Source organism: Poecilia reticulata, chromosome 12 (assembly GCF_904066995.2).
Source record: "Poecilia reticulata chromosome 12, P_reticulata-male-v2, whole genome shotgun sequence".
Taxonomy (NCBI): domain Eukaryota; kingdom Metazoa; phylum Chordata; class Actinopteri; order Cyprinodontiformes; family Poeciliidae; genus Poecilia; species Poecilia reticulata.
This window is the reverse complement of record NC_088841.1, coordinates 13,654,116-13,672,062: the sequence shown is the minus strand read 5'-3', so window position 1 is coordinate 13,672,062 and position 17,947 is coordinate 13,654,116. Positions and strand designations below refer to the sequence as shown.

General features: G+C 35.2%; 1 protein-coding gene across 14 annotated transcripts in view; it reads left to right on the top strand.

Moving 5' to 3' along the window:
• znf618 (zinc finger protein 618) overlaps positions 1 to 17,947 on the top strand; it is a 46,817-nt gene that overhangs the window by 23,409 nt on the left and 5,461 nt on the right. For 5 of the 14 annotated variants that reach the window (XM_081613455.1, XM_081613454.1, XM_081613453.1 and 2 more), the window contains 12 exons: positions 2,263 to 2,307; positions 6,574 to 6,663; positions 7,156 to 7,236; positions 8,456 to 8,482; positions 9,211 to 9,300; positions 9,829 to 9,933; positions 10,048 to 10,068; positions 11,429 to 11,506; positions 14,594 to 14,641; positions 15,027 to 15,104; positions 15,751 to 15,909; positions 16,711 to 17,810. In XM_081613455.1, the coding sequence (XP_081469581.1) occupies positions 2,263 to 2,307; positions 6,574 to 6,663; positions 7,156 to 7,236; positions 8,456 to 8,482; positions 9,211 to 9,300; positions 9,829 to 9,933; positions 10,048 to 10,068; positions 11,429 to 11,506; positions 14,594 to 14,641; positions 15,027 to 15,104; positions 15,751 to 15,909; positions 16,711 to 17,810 (1,922 nt within the window). The remainder of the gene's footprint in view (positions 1 to 2,262; positions 2,308 to 6,573; positions 6,664 to 7,155; positions 7,237 to 8,455; positions 8,483 to 9,210; positions 9,301 to 9,828; positions 9,934 to 10,047; positions 10,069 to 11,428; positions 11,507 to 14,593; positions 14,642 to 15,026; positions 15,105 to 15,750; positions 15,910 to 16,710; positions 17,811 to 17,947) is intronic. The other 9 variants (XM_081613466.1, XM_081613459.1, XM_081613457.1 and 6 more) reach the window with 8 other exon arrangements.

The window sequence follows — 17,947 nt, the reverse complement described above, 5'->3', positions numbered from 1 at the left end:
ATAAAGTCAAGAGTCATAACACTATTTTCTAATTAAGTTAATGAGCTTCAGCTTATTGATAACTGGTTAGTAGGTCGGCATCTTTGTTGAAGCAAAGGACGGTGTGACGCTAACCAACCATTTGAGGAAGTTGTAGCCTGATGACGTGCCTCTCTTCATTTGCATTTATTCTTTTCCCCCTTTTTCTGAGTTTTGAGGGGAAAATAAAATGTGATAAATAAGAAAATAAGGAAATACTAAATGAATAAGGGAAATTGGAAAATGGGAAAATTAAAAAATTCAAACAAATGTTAAATGAAAAATAGATAAAAGAAAAAATGGGTAAATAAAAAAGGGATACATTTGAAATTGATTAATGAAACTGGAAAATAGAAAATTGGGTTAATGAAAAGGGAAATTGAAAAGTGGCTAAATGAAAAATAGAATAGTGAAAAATGGGTAAATGGATAAAGGGATAAATGAAAAGCATAAATGAAAATAGGAAATGGAAAAATTAATATATGAAAAATAAAAAAATGGGTTAATGAAAAAGGGAAATTGAAAAGTGGTTAAATGAAAAATAGATTAATGGAAAATGGGTAAATGAATAAAGGGATAAATGAAAAATGGGTAAACAAAAAGGAAAAATTAAAATTGGACAAATGAAAATGGGAACATGAAAAATGGTTAAATTAATCTGGGAATAAATAAATGTATAAATGAACAAATATAAATGGGAATAAAAATGACAATTATTTAACAATTTTTGTATTTATTTCACTCATTTTTTTCATTTATTGATTTATTTTACTCATTTGTTTATTTATTTCACCCATTTATTTATTTAATTAATTTTGGCTGAAATGGCTGTCCATACGGAACAGGGAGTTGCAGTGGCCAAAATACTTCAGAAACTTGTATCTTTCAACACTCGGAGATATGCATAAATTCTGTCATATTTTCCGTTTATATAGCCGTGGGTTAATACTACCTGATGAGGTCAAGTCAGGATTAAATACAAACATATTGATCATTGATCATCAGAAGCAATATCCCTTGTTAGTCAGGTTCCAGCATTCTCATTCAACATTCGAAAGGTCAACTTTGCAGGATGAAACTTTGCCATCTGCCTTTTATTTTCAAACTAAATCGAATTTGCTACTAAAATAACTGGCTGGACATCCTCCAAAAATAGTGATTCGGTATTATTTATTATTTTATCTATATTTATTCTTCACATCTGTGTTGTATCTCCTCTGGTTTCACAACAACACATATATTTGGGAGCTTTTGAAGTCAATTGTTACAGTTTTGTAAATGTTTCCCTGCTCTTGGTTGTCAAAGGATTTCAACTGCTCAGCATTTCGAGCTCTCCTTTGTCTTGTCTTTTGTGTCATAATGATGTCAGTGAATGACAGGTCTAGTGTGCTCAAAGGTCAGTATATGACCTAGGTTATTCTGAAACAGTGCAATATAATGCAATTCACAGGGTAAAATACCACCACAGGAAGTTATTATGATTTGCATAATAAGACAGCACCTTTAAACATTGACACCCTGCAAGAAAAAGCAAGTCAGTTCAGATTCGTATCGCATTTCTCTTTGTGGGCTCATTAAAAAGAAAATAATACAATATTCAAAAGAGAAAAAGCTTCAACTTTGCTTGGACTTAAAGGATTGCATGCATGTTCTGGCATGAGAAGCCTTCTTTTTGGCTAAAACACTAAGGAGCATAAAATACAAGGCAACAGGGGGATATTCTAAGCCCGGATAAGAAAATCAATAGACTTCTATATTTTCACATAGCGAGAAGTTGCCTGTTGCTGTAGGTGACGTTTAAAACATGCTTTCATGGATCTTTAAATGAGTGCAAGAACAGAGAATTCTGTGGGAGTCTGGCTTGTATTCATTTCTCTTTTTTTCTTTGAGCAAAACCTTAAACATAGATAATTTGCACAGAATAGTCAATGCAGTAATTTACCCAACCTGGCTGTCTTTTTTTTATTCTGTCTTTCTTTTTGTTGTTGTTGTCAAGCCTCTGATTCCAAATTGCCAACATGCTTTTTGAAAGCGCACACTCAGATTATAGTACGCCGACTCTGTTTGGTCAGTGTGAACAAAAAAAGGTACAAAGGAGCAAAATAATAGTAATTTTTGCCACATTTTGCTCATATGCTTTATTGTCTTCAAATAAAAATTTGGTGCAAACAGAGATGGATCTTTAAGTACATGTTGGCATTAATCTATTCAAGCAAGTCCAAACCTATTTTTTTTTCATTATAGAATCAGAGAGCATGGTTGGAGATGGTCTGCCTCAGACACCCAATAGTAAGTACACCTTTGCCAATTATCCATTAAACAAACTTTATTTGCATGACAGCAGATTTGATGTAGTTTTTAAAACGGATATACACTAATGTAGATGATTACACCTACAATGGGAAGTTTGTGGAAACAAAATGCAAGTAATTGAGGTAATCTTTTACAGTGTGCAATTTAAAAATGGGTTACTGAGAAAAGGTTACGTCCAAGATGATGAATACCAGTCATATAGGACCAGTTTTTACCCAGCGCCTTAACGTCACTTTCAAAGTTTGATCAGGACTAAAAATACTTGTGCCTCAGAGTAGTACTTGCGAGTTATTTATACATCTACCTACACATGCTCAGTGTGCTTTTTATGTGAATATGCAACCTAGAGACTTCAGTACATGTACATTGCATAGTGAAAGAAAATAAAGTAAAGAAAAGAAAAGAGCAGTTAATCGAGATAGAATGAGAATGTTTAGATGGTGTATGAGGAGTACAAGCTGAATACTACCAAGCTGTTTGTGACTGTTAATATTTAGGCCACTGAGACTGGATGGGAAAAAAGAACTTTGAGATTAAATTCTTAGGCTAGAAAATACTGTAAAGCACTTTTGGTTGTACTGAGTGTTCACATTTTAAGCTAGGGTTGTTGTAAACGGATATTTTAGTAATCGAGTAATCTATCAATTATTCTTACGATTAATCGAGATTTTAAAAAATTTATAAAATTAAATATTGGTAAATCTGGTTTAACACCAGTGTTACTATCGGATATAAACATCAGTCCAATTTTTCATATTTGAGCTTCCCTAACAGTTATTTTTTGTAGTTTAGAAAATTAACCTGTAACAATAATAGCTCACTTTCTAAGTTAACCTGAAGAAAATTTATACAAAAATCTGAAATTATATTCAAGTTAATAGTAAAGAGACCAGCTCACAAATAATGTATTCATCTTCGAATGAACAAACATAATGTGGGTGGGAGACACGACTGGTAGACCAGAGTACGAACATAAGACCCAGGGGGAGAGCAGTACAGAAAAATGTTTAAAAAAAAAAATATGTGGGAAATGTGCGGTTCGTCCACAAAGCTACACTTACACTCTAGGCATCAACTACTTAGCCACCTGCCGTGTTCAGTCTATCTGCTTACCTGTATAAATACTATCTAAAAGCAGTTTTTGACAGTTTTTTTTAAAAGCATTTTACAGTGACAGTGAATTGGAATTGTTTGATCATAATGAAGCTTTTCAGCTTCTGTTGCTTTGCACTCACACAGAGGTGGTCAGATCGCACTTCATTTTGAACACAGACTACAATTCTCTAATGATCAGTTCTTTAATAATCCCTTTGAAACATGCGATCATTATTGCAAACTTTGACCATTTTTGTCAATAATAGCCAATTTCAGGTGCTAGCTGTTAAAATTATAGATCACTGCCTGTTTGGTGTTGCTATGGTGGCACAGAATGATTTTCTTTGGAGAAATTTCAAAAGTCAGGTTATTATAAATCAATCAGCTAATTAAATACTAAAAAAACAGACATAAAATAATGTCCCCATTGTTTTGACAGCCAGAAGACCGCATAGCACAATCTTAATCCGTTTATCTCAGGGGTCATTTATATCTGCATGAAAAGTCTTTTTAAAATGATTCCCTTACTAATTTTTAAGTAACCTGTTGAATACAATAACCTTGACTTAAAGCCTTCTGACAAGTTGAATAATGGACTTATTCTCAGCCTTGTATTTTAGGGTATGTGCTTCTTAAAGACTTTTATGGGCTGACTGCAACTCAGGATGGATAATATTTGAGGGTCTTGTGAAATGCAATAGAAAATATTTTTGCATTAATTATACAGGAGGATGGAGGCTTTTTTTTGCCAGCCAACTGAACGTCTTACAAACCGAATAGTTTACATTTGAGGTATTTGAATTACAAAATAGCAGAACAGTTCTTACATTCACATTAGCATTCTTGTCAGCTGTGGCGTTCATTGTTTATTCTGCTATTTACCGAGGGGACTGAAACAAATCATCAGCTACAAACTCCACTTGATCAAATTAGCTGCCGTTTCTCGTGATGATGTATTGATTCTGTGTTTGAGTGGGTGCAGAACAAAGGGAGATGCCAATGTATCATGTTTGTACATGAGTGGTTGGGGTTGCTGAATCACAAGAAAGCACAAATCTCTGCGTTTTGGATGGTTGAAATCTAAAAAGGGGAGTAGGGTGCCACACTGCTAAAACAGTATGATTAGATTAGTTTGGATTTTGCTTTAAAACTGCACTGTTAATGTTTTGCTACATTTGATTTACAGAACACTGACAATGAAGAGAAACCCCATCTAGAGAGATTCAGGCTTCCATAACCAATTATTTGTCTTGTTTACCCTGTTGTTGATTTACTATGAATTTGGCCTCGACTGTGTCTCGAACCATCTTATTTGAGCTTTTATTAGGCTTACAAGTCAAAGAAATTGTCTAATTTTTGTAAAATAACCTTGTGTTAATTGGAGAGGAAAATGATTTTAAAACCTTACATTTTTTACTTTATTATTGATTTTAGTTGTTATATAGCTTAACTTTTAACTTTTTTATTGTGAAGAAACTTATTTTTAGTTTAATTATATTGATATAGGATATTTTTGTTTTGATATTTATTCTGGGAACAAAATATTAAAGTAATATTTTGGAAAAAACATTTTTGAATTTTCAAAGTGTTGAAGGGTTGAAAAAGTCTGGCAAATTCACAGTTCAAATCAGATTTGTTTTTTACTTTAAGCAACCATAATCAGTTATTGGCAATTAAAAAGGTGAATATTATTATTTATTTTATTTTATTTTATTTTTTATTAAATGCAGCTAAACTATGGACTCCCTTATTTTTTAGTCCATAAAAGGCTTCAATATACTTCAAAGCCCTTGGTTTATTAAAGATCAGATAAAGGTTGGGGGCGTAATAAGTAATCCTATTATTCCTTAATTTTTTGTCCAAGTAATACCTAATGCCTGTATCAAAGAATCTGTAGCACTTTTTCTTTTCTTATATTTAATAGTTCTTGTTAAAAAATATTTAATCGGTTAAAATCTGAAACAGTCAAAACTCAAATAAAATCCGAAATTTGTCATTAATACTCCCAGCATAGAAATTATGGAAGAAAATGTAGTTTGTTGCCTAATTGTCAAATGATATAAGCCACATGAATGTTGCTTTCCAGGGGAAAAGCAACATCCACGGGAAACATAAGTCTGATATTTAATTATCGAGAGAAAAATAAACCTTCCTCTGTTGAAGAGATGTAGTTAGAATTAGATTTTATCTTGGTGCATTGTGCTTTTTTATTTGCATCGGTTTCTCTTGGAAACACATTGCAGATATTTGAACATTTTCCTTTTCATGTTTTGTTTGCACTTAATACAGCATTTATATATTAAAATATAGCCATTATTGAAATATGGGTTTGCTTGCATCTAAGTATATCTATTTTAAGCTGACTTTTATGACATTGTAAAGTCTTTGAAGCTTATTGATTTTAACTTTAACAAATAATACTCTACATCAGTCAGGTTCTACCTTTCATATAAAGCAGTTTACAGATCATTCTTGTAGGATAAAGGCACGTCATGTTTTTTTTTCTTCTTCAATGTTTTTTTTACAAAAATTTGCCAGCCATGTCATTGAGTTTTCATTTTATCATCAGATTCCTTTTTCTGTGTGATTTAATTTAATCTCTGTGATGCATGCATCTTTCTCCACTGAAGAAAGACTGAAAGCAGAACATAAATCATTTTTTTATGGTTCTGTCTAAGACTGATTTGTGAATCACTGGTGAAGAGAGACCAACGCGTCAACTATAACGCTCGCTTAATCCATCTTTACTGTCCCTGTTATTGGTGTATAAAAAAACAACTATTTAAGACAATGCTTAAACAACTATTTAAGCATAGTTGTTTAAGCATTGTCTTAAACAACTATTTAAGACAATGCTGGTAGGGGGCCAAGTAAAGCCTGGTGGCCCTCCAGGTTTATAGTACGCTGGGGTTTTTATGTAGAAACTCGTGTGCATGCATTGCACCTTCTTTGCATGTAACATTCCTGTTTTCTTATATTTAAAAAGTAGAAACATATCTGTTGCTGCCAGCTGGTGATTAGTGACCCATAATTCATTCTTCATTGTTTTTTGTCTCTTAAATGTAAACATTACAGCAATTGAAATCCTCTGTCTAGCTGGACTTACGTTGGAAATATAAACTTTGCTTCTCTTCTGTTCATTTACAGGTAGCTTCCGTTACTCTTGTGACATCTGTGGCAAGAAGTACAAATACTACAGCTGTTTCCAGGAGCACCGTGACCTGCACGCAGTGGATGGTAACCTCAAGTTTTAGAAATTACATTAAAAATATGATTGTCTTTGAAACCTGAGGTCTGATAATGAAACCAGTAGAGTTAAGCTCCTCATTTGGACCTCTTGATTCAGTTATGTTTGCAACTCTCTCATTGTGCATTGTGCTATATGCCTTAGTTTATATTTTCCTCAAATGTTAGTTTTTAAATCTCTTGCAAACTTTTATCAAGAATGTTATTGTTAAGTCACAATACCTGGGTATCCATTTTCAGAGTGTAGTGTGGAGTTTAAAAAAATTATAGACAAAAGGTACATTGTTGCATCGGTAAAAAAAAAAATACCCCTAATAGTTGCATTCTGTAATTCAGTTATTAGTGTTGATGACATTTTTATTATGCTACTCATGAAGCATTAGTTAAGAGCAGATTAAAACATAATCTACTGTCACAAGTTGTTTTTTATATTACTTAAGAATACCAACAGCATGTCAGTGCTTATGTTTCCATCTCTCTCAGATCCGTATGAACAGGTGGTTCTACCTGTTGATGGCCTTAAAGAGGAGGAGCCTATTGAACCCTATCAGAAAATTGGACCAAGTAAGACTGAAGTACTCGTAGTTTGTTTAAACATGGGCTATTATGGTTCTCAAAATTGCTTTTCTTTTTGTTACATTTTAAAAAGTCCCATAACAAATCGCACACTACAAACCCAAACCTATTTTCCAATCAGTGTAAACCATCAGAAAAGGTCCTACCTAAGTTTTTAGATTACTGTTATCTATAGTTTCTAACTTTTTAAGTGCATTACAGGTAATTTCTGTGTCCAACGTTCTTTTTAGTTGATTTAATTTGAATTGCCAGGTGCTACGTGTCGGCAGTCGGCTTTAGCCAACATGCTCCTAAGTTAAATTGGATGATTGACTCATTTATTGCGCAAAGAGATGTTGTAGAATCTTGTCTTGTTGACTGGACAAATAAAATGTGCATAGAGAGTTTAACATAGTTTAACATAACATAATCAACAATAAGAAGAATTTTATTTGTAGTGCTTACCAGGTTTACCCTGCTAGCATTTCCTAGCTAATCAACCACTGGTGCCCTGTTAAACACCTACATACCAGCTGAGGATGAGTGTTTCCACAGAAGACTTTTAGAACATGGATTTACTGAAGCATGATGAAACAACAAATTCTCATTTTATGTTAAATGTAGCTTACCATTCTCTTTAGTAGGTTATTCCAAAATGTTTAAAATAGACTTTAATCAGAGAACAAAATGATTGTTCAAATATCCAACCAAACCCATACCTGGATCTTGTTGCTCTTTTACAAAAAGCACACGGTTGATTCTCAGCATCATTACATTTATTCCAGCATATTTGAGCCTGTACGCATGACTTTAACCTATTTTAATTCAAAAAATGAAGCTATTTTTTAAATAAATTCTTTATACATATAATGATGTATTTCAAGTGTTTGTTAATTTTGGTGAATTATGTTTAGGGCTCCTAAAAAAAAAAAAAAAAATTGTGAGAAAAGTGAAATGTTACAGAAGATTGACAAAAAGATTTTTTTTTTATGAAGAGAAATTTTAGCATTAAGAAAAGCATGTCCATGCACTGCATAATACAGTACAGGCCGTGTTGTTGGTCTTGTTCCAACCCTCTTTTGCATGATTTACTGCATTAGTGTGGCATGTCTTGGATGTGATCATCCCGTAGCTCCACTGTGGAGTTAAGGAAGCCCAGATTGAGTTGTAGCGGCCTTCGTTTGCTCTACATTGCTGACTCTGATGTCTCTCATCTTCCTCTTGACAGTACACAAGAGATTCTTCCCTAAAAAAGGTATTAATAGTTTTGTAAAATGGGCTGGTGGAAAGTGCCAGCCCACTTTTCCAGTTTGGTGGCTGGTGATTTGATGAAATATTGTGGACCAACACAAGTTTGCTCCCCAAATCATCACTGATTTAGGAGATTTCAAAGTGGACCTCAGGCAAATTAAATTCTGTACATCTCCATATTTAGTCTAGACTCCTAGGACCTTGATTTCCAACTGAATTAAAAAAAAAAAAACTTTTCTCTGATAAAAGCCATCAGACGGAGATTCTGTATCAGCTTCTTGACTGACACCAGTGTCCTTACAGACATGTCAGTAGCGTTTGGCAGTGACAAGGTTTAAATCATTTTTATTAGTTTTATACAACATAACTTTTTTGTGAGAAATTGAATTCATTGTTTTCATTAGGTTTAAGCCTTAAACAACAACTTTTAACAAATCATTTCCCATATTATATCCCTGTGTGTAATAAATCTATATAAAATGAGTTTCACTTTTTGAATTGAATTATTGAAATAAAAATACATATTGAAATGATAACTTTTCAGTGATTTTTTATTCAATTAAATGCACCTGTATGTGGGGACAGACACTGCTTAACACAAAGTCTGCTCTGCAAACATAATCACCCGTGTTATTTTTGTCTCTTATTTCCTCTTTTCCTGATGGCAAATGTGATTGTTTCTGTATTTATTGGAATAATTAACAGGTTAATTGTGTTTATTTTCATCTCCAGAAACTGGGAGCTATGTTTGTGAGTTCTGTGGGAAGCAGTACAAATACTTCAACCCATACCAGGAGCATGTTGCTCTTCATACACCATTGGGTGAGTCTGATTACAGCACCAAGCCAAAGATTTCATGCAACTAAAATTTCATTTAGAGCAAATTAGAGGAATGGTGGAAAAAATATTGTTTTTACATTGTAGCTTTGTGGGATATACCCATAAATGTACCGTAATTGTTGTATTATTATCTTTTTTTTACTTCAATACAAGTAAAAAAAAAAAGATGATGTTGACATGTTCAATTACCAAGGAAAAATGAGAAAATGAAACCAAATAAGAACAGTTTGATTAGTTTATTTGTGCCTCCTCTGGTTCAATGGTGGCTTGAAGTTTGCCAAGTTTTGACTTTAATCATAAAGCATTAATTAATTAAGTTCCAGATGAAAAAAAAATCATAAACTACCTTTGTTAAAAGGTAGTTTGTTCTCACTAAACTGTTCTCACTAAACAGTTACATTGCTTTATTATCTAATATATTATAGGAGTTTGCAGTTATACTGCTTTACTAACAGATGCTCTATGAACATATATCACTAAGTCTTACATTGGTGTGTATATGACTCCCAGATACTTTTGTTATAGGGTCATTTGATTTGAAGACTTCACGTGTACAAGAATGTGGTACCCTGGACATGAGCAAATTTAGCCACAGCCAAGCTAGTAAGATAAAAAGTAAGTATGGGACTTATTTTTTGTTTATTGCTATGTGAAGTTAGACGAATAATACCCTTCTGAATAAAACTTCAAACTCAGAATGATTTTTGTCTGTTTCCTTCCGAATTACAGGTCTGAGCAAAGCACTGAGCAGTAAGTTTCATTTTATTTTGATGCTACACATAAGGAAGAGCATTCAGATTTTTATAAAGCTAACAGTATATTAACAAAACTTTATTTAATTTCATTTTGAGCCCAATGACAAAAACATTCATCCTTACCATACCAGGAAAATGGTTTTGCAGGAAGAAAAAAAAATATCAAAAGCTGTTGCCAACATTGAGTTGTACAGTGGGGGTTGTGATTTTTTTCATTATTTCATCAAACATTTTAGCCTCGAGTTTCAACAATTTAGGAAACTGAAAATTGAAAACTGTTGTTTGAATTAAAGCTTGACTTCCAAACCCTACACTGATAATCTTTATCAATGTAAAGATTTGTTATAATGCATAGATTTATTAGAATCAATGAAAGCGTTTTAACAATGAAAACATGCACACATTCATACACTGACTTGACAATTTGTGGTTAAGTGTCTTTCCACGGTGAAGCTTGAATTGAACCAACAACTTTGGGATTGCAAGACAAAGACTCCTCCCACAATATCAGAAGGACGTGTGGAGGGACTGTAATACAGATTTGACTATAATTTTTATTTACCGGTATTTTAGATTTGATTTATGTGTAACAACATTATACATGTTACACCAATAACAAGTACAGAGGATTAAGTTAGTTGTGGACTAACCTAATCCTTAAAAATACTAGAGCCCTGGTATAATACTTGATATCGGGGCATCCTTATTTGTATCATATCACCCTGGGGTTTTAAACCACTTTTGCTGGATTTCACTTTAAATATATGCTGAAAAAACAAAGTTGCTTTGCTCTTGAGAAATGATCTTGTAAAAAATAGACAGCAAATGCTCTTGGCCATTCGTGCAACTAAAATAATCAAAGGAATTCTAACACAAAAGATAAAAAAAGATGCAAAATAAAAAAGTCAACAATCATCGTTTTTAGGTTAGCAAAAATTGACAAATTCTCAAATGGTAGTGCAATTTTTGAGTCTCATCTCGCCTTACCACACCATCCCCCACCTCCCCAACCTATCTTTCTGCTAAGAAGCACTCAGCCTATTTAAAGCACGGCACACACTCGCTTTGTAGAAGTGGGTCAAAAAGATGAAACGAATAGGCAGAATTAAACCCATATTTAAATGTAATATGACCATTTGGATCCTTATTCAAACCTGTCAGTATGATTGATTTCAATGCTGCAGATTAAAATTAAATGTACACTGCATGCCATTAATTTAGCTTCAACCTAATAGTTGTGGGTGTTCGTAGCTTGAATTTAAAATATTTTTGTCCCTTTTGTTTTTTTTTATGCGCAGGTCACTTGTTTTTTTATGAGTATGCCACTTATTGTTTCTCCTGTTTTTCCCTTGCAGACAGCCCATTTAGACGGAAATTAGAGAGCGCGATTCAGACCAGTTTGGTTGATACAAACAGTTCGCAGAACTCAAGTGGTAAGCACTTAGTGTCTTGTTTAGTGCATTTCTAACTGTGCATGAAAATGTATTATTTCTGCTCAAAGTGGGAGATGTGTTTTCATGTTTTACTAAGCAGATATTTGTTTCTGTCGGCTTCAGATGCTCTCAGCAGATATTGTTTTGCTACTCTTTGCTGGGCTGAAAATTGAAATGGAGTCCGTGTATAGAGGTTTGAGTGACCTACCTCGCATCAATTGTTACTATATAAAACTCAATTCTGAGAGCTGAAAATAATATTTTTCATCTCCTCACTCTGATCATGAAACTAGAGATGCTTTTGAAAATCATGCTTTCTCTTTTATAAACAGCTACTTTATATTACCCCAGATTTTCAAACAGAACTGCGTAACTCTCTTCTAGAAGAAAATGGTTGGTGAAAAACAATGCATCATAAATTAGAGTGCAATGATGTGTAAAACATTTAAAGTCTGCATTAATTTCAGAGTAGTACAAGCAGCAAGACAACATCCAGTCTTGAATTTGAGAAATGTTATTTTTAAATGTTTACTCTTTTTAAAATAGATGCTAACCACATGTTTAAAAATAGCTTGCACCAGGGTGTGTTTTACCACTCTACTGCATCACTACTTATTTTAACAACACTCTCGGTTCAGAATTGAATAGCTAAGAAAACTGTTGAATTTTAATTTTAGTATTATTATTAAAAGTAGCATTCCTTAATTTTTGCAAATAGCTAAAATAGTTTGCACTGAATCATTTATATTTATTCATTGGGGAACAAGTCTGGATTGGAGTTAGACCAGATTACAGAAAAAGTTCCAGTCACAAGTTGAAATGCACTTATTATGGATATGAAAGTCATATTGATTTGGGTATTTTTATACTTGTAGTTTTTAGTGTTTAGTTTCCACTGCACAAAAAATAAAATTTAGATGCACAAGTTTGAATTTATATTGGACTTTCTTCTTATCCAAGCAGGACAAAAATCACAGACTCCAAAAATATATTTACACCGCCTCTAATATTTGGCTAAATGTCTTTCTGCCATTTGACTACATGCTTCTTGTAGCGATTAACCAGATTTTAGCGTAACCCTGTTTGAGTCTTTGATTACTGTCTTTTGGCAGAGTTGATGCAGTTCATTTAAATCGGTTTGTGTCCTGGCACTGAAGCATGAACCACATATTTTCTTGAGGTTTGAGGTCAGAGCTTTAGGAATGTCTTTCCAGAAGCTCAGCGTTTGTCAACTTTATCTATTTGGGAAGATTTTTCTGTTGAAATACTTTTCATTGACTGGATCTAAACTTTCACATACGGACATGCCAAATACCTTAATGAAAAAGTTTTCATACGAGACAAAGACTGAAAACTGTTGTTTGAATTAAAGCTTGACTTCCAAACCCTAACTTTGAAAAAAAAATTAAATAAGAACTATAATACATTAGAAAGACTTATAATTGGTAATACATTTTCAGAAAGCATAAAATTGGATCGAATTTGCATATAACTAATAATAAGCATCTAAAAAATACTTTCAGATGCATTTAAGAAAATTTTATATTATTAAAACATTATTTTATTTCAGTAACTCAGTTTACACATAATAACACATGAAGATTAATTACATGAAGACTGAAGATTTATTTTTGTTAATTTTGTTGATTTTTAACTTGCAGTTGATGCAGACATGAAATTTAGGATTTAGAATGTTGCATCACGTCAATAAAAACCATTTTAATACAAAAATGTAATTTTTTTTTTTAAAGTATGTGTATTACCTGCTTTATTTTCATATGGTGCTTTTTAATTTGACACAAAACCTAATACAAGCCAAACATTCAAAGTGTTACTGTGTGAGTATATTATGATCAAACCAGAAGACTACATATGCTATAAAGTTAATTTTGTATATACAATCTTAATCTAGAACGTATTAAACTAAAAAACAGCATCCTAATAACATAAAATTGCCTGGCTGCACAAAGCTCATCAACAGAAGCTCCTTGGAGTTCCTGCAGACATCCCAAGGCATAATTCACAAAGTAAAAGTGAAAACCAAAATAAATTGTCAAACCAAAACGAGATGCACATGAAGAACTCAGAAAGCATTAATCTTTATTTTTGTGAGTTCATGGGAGGAAAAAAGAGAGAGGGGGAAAAAAAAACATCCCCAGGGATTGTTAGGTTTTCTGTACTTCCATTTAATTGGGCAGGGATTGACTAATAAGAGACTGACTTAACCATTGCATTTACTTATTTTTAAATGCAGAAAATAAGGCAGTTTCTACTGCCAAACAATAAATAATCCTGGGAGCTTGGATCATAACAATTATGACAGAAAATGACTGTTTTGGGATCTGTAACCAAAATAGAATTGAAGTCCAGGGATTAGCAAATCATCCCAGAAGCTCAAGGATTTCCACAGCTGCCTGAGCTAGTCCAGGGTTTCACTGCAATAAATTCCTATTTACAAAGCAGCGTCATATAATAACCTCTCATCTTTTTGCAAACAGGCTTGCAGGTAAAAGCTCTGCGAAGTTCATTTTGAGGGAAAGTGTTGCCAAATTTTGGACATTTGAAAGAAGGTTTTGTTTTTGTTTGTGTAGTGATCACTAATTAAAATATTAGTTGCCATATAATCATGCAAAAGCAACCAGACCAAAACACAGTGATGAAGATTATTAGCTTAGCATTATTATTGCTTGTGTGGACTTGGAAGTTTAAATTTGGTAGCATGATTATAGGCTATTTGCGACTGCAGTTATAGGGTCTAAGATTAAAGCTGACCATACAGGCTTTTGCTACACTATATCAAAGCAGCCCTGATGATGCTGCGACTAGCCTTTATGGCTCTAAAGATGAAGGCCTTTTTCATGTTTTATTAGACTGCTCTTTGGTTTTTGCTTTAAAAAAAAAAGCATTTACACCCTTTTGTTATTTGATACTCCTGTTTTTGAATAAGTCCACCCTGGATTATTGTTGCAAAAATAGAAGCAGAGAATCTGGAGTTGAACAGATTTAATGAAGAAAGGGAAAGAGTGATGCAGAAAGGCCTGCACCACAGTGTCTGTAGCTTTAAATCCTTCCCTTTCCTCTTGTCAGCAGGAACTCCGAGCCCTCTGGTGGCCACCACCTTCTCTACATCACAAAGTAAGTAATAGTGCCAAAAATTAAATCATTGTGCTATTCTTATGGACTCCAACTTTCCAATTTTTTTTTGTTTTTTTTTGTTTAAGTTAAGATGTAAATGCAGTTTCTTTCTGTTAATTTTTGTTTGCTTTCATAGAGTCAATTACTAAAGACTAGGATAGCCCAAAGTACTAACAGAATAAAGAGGGGCTTCTATATTGGATGTGATTCTGTCTTGAATCACAGTAACCTGCAAACACCCTAAACAGTCATATGATAGTAGAACTGAATTTGATCAATCCATGACAGATCAAGAAAAATATTAGCCAGGTTGACAAATGCACAGTAATTTTATTATTCTGATGACAAAGAGTCAACAGTCTTTTGGGCGTTGTGATCTTTTTAGAGCCCTACACTTGTGGTGCCTGTGGCATCCAGTTCCAGTTCTACAACAACCTCCTGGAGCACATGCAGTCGCACGCTGGTGAGTTTACGAATACAGATGAAGCCTTTAGCTTAGCACCGAGACAAATGAATAATGTGCACAAGTCCTCATTGGCAACGAGCTTTGAGGTGTAGTCTTTTTTTAAAAGTTGTGCTCAATATTAATGCAGACTTTTAAGAAAGAGATTGTTATAAGGGTTGTTGCAGATCTGGACCTGAAGCTGCTGTGGTCTTTGTCTTGTTGAAAAATATTTTGAGAATCATACACTTCTTTTGTTTGGCTGTGGGGCGGTTTCCGGTTTTTACCCTTGTTTATACCCAGACAGTCCATTTCGTTCCAGCGTATATCCACTTTGTGCCAGTAAACAAACCATTTCGCGCCCATGCACTTAAATATTTATGTTTGTAGTTAAGTGGTTTTAATGAATTTTAGAGACTGGCGTAAACAGTTGAGTTTGATCTTGTAAAGGAGCAGACGCTTAGCACTCACTCAAAAATGTACACCACTGGTTGGAAAGATGATTCATCTATTAATGAGTCAGGGTTGTGGAGCGCATAATTTTAATGTTTCTTTTCCTGTTTTGTTTATCCCTAAATTTCCGTACCTTTGTTTTACAGTTTCGCTACTGGTTTCCCAAGATGTACTCTATTGATAGATGCTTTTTCTGCCATCTGTCTACTTTCAGCTGATAATGAGAACCACACCAAAGGGGACTCTCCCAAAACCTCTTCAGCTTCGGGTCCTCAAGAGCAGCTGTGGAGAGGGTCCCAGGCTCAGGCCCATCCCTCAGTGAAAATACAAATCCAGCCTCAAAGTATCTCTCAGAGGAACCATACACTCAGCCGTAAGTACTGCCAGCTCATTAAGTCTAAGGGTGTAGGCACATAACATGTAAATGAACCCTCCCTCTTTCATCTTTCTTTTGATATCTACAGCTATACTAGTGTATTGGTATTAGGGATATCCTGATTAAGATTTTTAGCAGTGCCAACCCTAGTAATTTTAAATTAAATGCCAACAGGTTTCTGCAGCACAGAGTTAAAGTGCTGTTCCAACGTGAGGTTATCTAGGTTACAAAAGCTTCTTTAATGTTCTGATATAATATCAGCTAAAGCAGATGCAGTGGTCCAGGTTTATGTCTATGTTAAAGAAAAGTAGACAGAGTTGATGGTAACAGTAGCTCTTTTATAGTTTCACTTAGATCGTTAACCCAGACAAAGTAGCTAAATAAACAATGCATTGACTATCTATCACTTATAACGCAGTTTTTGCACCACCAAAGAAGTTTGTGATTTTATTTTATTTTTTATTTTTTCAAAACTGGCCGTGGAAAACACGGCTCACCCTGTAACACTGTGGGTGCAACTGGCATCAAATCACAGGGAATATGTTAACAGCATGTGTTTTTGAGAGCTCTTTAGTAAGGAACTTAGATCCAGCATTCAAGGTTGAATTGGGGCATTAATATTTGTATAGTATTTTGGTAATGTTATATGTTTTTCATGTTATTTTCAGGAAATTTTCAGCCACACTTGTATTTTTCCTGCATGTCAAATATTGGAATCAATCCTTCAAATACTTCAAATAATAATACTGATTATCTCTGTTTTTCTTTTTTTCTTCTTCCATCTGACTCAACTGGCAGAGAACAATGGGCTACCTGAGAAGGAGAGACAGCAGGTGGCTGAGCGCCTATTACGGGTAATGTGCTCTGATCTGAACATGCTCAATGTGCTAAACAGCAAAGACTTCCTGAAGCTGGCACAGACCCTTGTGGACACAGGGGCTCGTCACGGTGCCTACTCCACCCGCGACGCTCTTGGCAACATGAGTGCCTTGGCACTGCGCCAGCTCCCCCGCATGTACAACCAAGTGAAAGTCAAAGTCACGTGTGCCCTGGGCTCCAATGCTTCACTGGGCATCGCAGTGACCTGCCACTCCCAGACCTCCGGCCCAGACGCCTGCTATGTGCTCACAGCCTACCAGGTGGAGGGGTCCCGCCTCAAACGTTACGTGCTCGGCGTGAGGGAGGCGGAGCTGAGGGAGGGGCCCGAGCAGATTCACCACTGGGTGCAGAACGTGCTGTCTGAGTTCGTCATGTCGGACATTCGAACCGTGTACGTCTCCGAGCCTCGACTCTGGGCAGCCGGATTCGCAGGGTCGCCGCTGGGAAGCGGCGGGCGGGGAAGAGTATGCTTGCGGTGTGCGGGGTGTTCGCTCGGCGCCGTCGTTCAGGCGGTTCTCGGGAAACGCAGCCTCCAGGCTCGAGGGCTTCACGAGTTAGCCGAGCTTCTCTCAACCTGCAGAGACATCGCCTCCTCTTCCACGCTGGCCCTTCGTGAGGAACAGTGCTTCAACACATCCACAAGCACAACTGAGGAAAGTACTCAAGGCTCCCCTGCACAATGCCCCACACCTCCATGCTGGGACCGCATGGCAGAGGCCCTCCTGCAGGTCCACGCACACTTCGAACACATCTGTGAGGCTTATGGCCGCAGTAAGTCCACCGCGCCACTTCTTCAAGGACTTAACAAACATCTGCTAAGCACCCTGGCTTGTCTCCTGGCACCTCTTCGCCTGGCAGCTCTGGAGCTGAGCAGCCAGAGGAGACCAACCCTACAGCAAGTACTGCCTGTCTATCTGCGCTTGGAGAAGTTCTTCACATCTAAAGCTGGGGAGGCTGGGACCGGCACCGCTAGCAAACTCTGCCACTATTTCCTTGAAGCCCTCAAGGAAAACTTTAAGGTACAAAATTGATAATACTTCCTTCTTGTTTCCTGAACTGTATTTTCTTCAAAAAAAAAAATAAATTAATAAAAGATTACAGCTGTCAGACTCTAAGCTTGATAAAAAGGAAAAAGAAATGATTCATCTCATTGAAC